We start from the raw sequence: 1,298 nt of genomic DNA on the forward strand, positions 1-1,298 counted from the left end.
AACAGGAGGGTGGCTTGGATACAGCAAAGCCCACCTGGTGAGCGAGAGCTTGGGTCCGTCGCGCTCTCACCATGGTTCTTGACAACAGTGTCACTGATTGTGAGTGAATGTTCTCTTTTTGATCCCTCCAATTAAAATATACTGGAAGGAGGGCTGTCTCGTTGTCTACTTGACATGAAAAAGTTGCAGGAGCTGCTCAGTTGTTAACAAGACATATGCGTTGTGGATTGCGTACTGCCCGAGGTTGCAGCATGTTGGTTGTGTGCACACACTTGCGACCGCTGGAAACTGTCTTAGAACATCACATGCGCCTGGCCAGCTGCAAATGGTAGGCGATGGCCGTTGGTTGCATTGCCTGGCTGCGTCTGCTGCACTGCACACGGTGTTTGCGCGTATCATATGTCAACAACAGCAAGCCCTGCGCACCGTCTGCTGTACCGCACGCGATGTTCGGTGAAGGTTTGGTTGGCAACGTCAGCAAGGCGTATCCGTAGAAAAGCTGCTGCCCTCACCGACTGCACTTGTGTGCAAAGCTAAGCTACGCCTTCTGTGCACAAATGTGCACTCGTCGTCTCGTCTTTTTTTTGGGCATCTGCCTCTGACCTCACGTGCTTGGGGCATCCTATATGTGACCGAGCAGAAGGAGAGACGTCACTCAGTTGAGCCTTGAGGCGTACCCCTTGTACCCCTTGTAGCGAGGGGTCCTTCTGCGACATCAAGATGAAGTTACCCCTACTGCCCTAACTGGCTGTCCTAGTCATCAACGTCCTTATGGAGTCGCAAAGCAGCATGGCCGCGCAACAATGGGCACAGCGGAGTTCGCCAGGGGGGCAACGGCGGGGCGCAGAAAATTCTGGTGCAAGTCACTTTCGGACTCAAGAGGTGCGGCTGTCCACCCCTCAGGACAGCGCACACCCCAGCGTGCCCTGTGCGTGGACGCTCGGTGCTGGCGTCTCAGCCGGAGCCTGCGAGCTTGAACAGCTCCCTGAGCTCTTCTGGGCTAGGCCTGAGGGGCATGTTGGCATAGCACCGCTCCAGCAGTTCCTCCAGCCGCTCATACCTGCAGGTTAAGCAGGTGGTGGTTGAGACGCAGACCACACATGGGTTGGTGTTTTGTTAGTGGTGAAGTGTGTGTGTGTGTGTGTGTGTGTGTGTGTGAGTGTGTGTATGGGTGTGAGTGTGTGTGTGAGTGTGAGTGTGCGTATGTGCAGGGTTGCGTGCATGTGTGTGTGTGTGTGTGTGTGTGTGTGTGTGTGTGTGTGTGTGTGTGTGTGTGTGTGTGTGTGTGTGTGTGTGTG

At 54.9% G+C, this 1,298-nt stretch overlaps 1 protein-coding gene across 1 annotated transcript in view; it reads right to left on the reverse strand.

The window, feature by feature from the left end:
- Positions 1–954: 954 nt before the first annotated feature.
- Positions 955–1,298, reverse strand: part of MNEG_12179 (hypothetical protein) — a gene marked incomplete at both ends in the record, with an annotated part of 7,282 nt that continues 6,938 nt past the window's right edge. Inside the window, one exon of the mRNA XM_014039349.1 lies at positions 955–1,060. Within this exon, the coding sequence (XP_013894803.1) occupies positions 955–1,060 (106 nt within the window). The remainder of the gene's footprint in view (positions 1,061–1,298) is intronic.

The sequence above is a fragment of the Monoraphidium neglectum genome (assembly GCF_000611645.1).
Source record: "Monoraphidium neglectum strain SAG 48.87 unplaced genomic scaffold scaffold03107, whole genome shotgun sequence".
Taxonomy (NCBI): Eukaryota; Viridiplantae; Chlorophyta; class Chlorophyceae; order Sphaeropleales; family Selenastraceae; genus Monoraphidium; species Monoraphidium neglectum.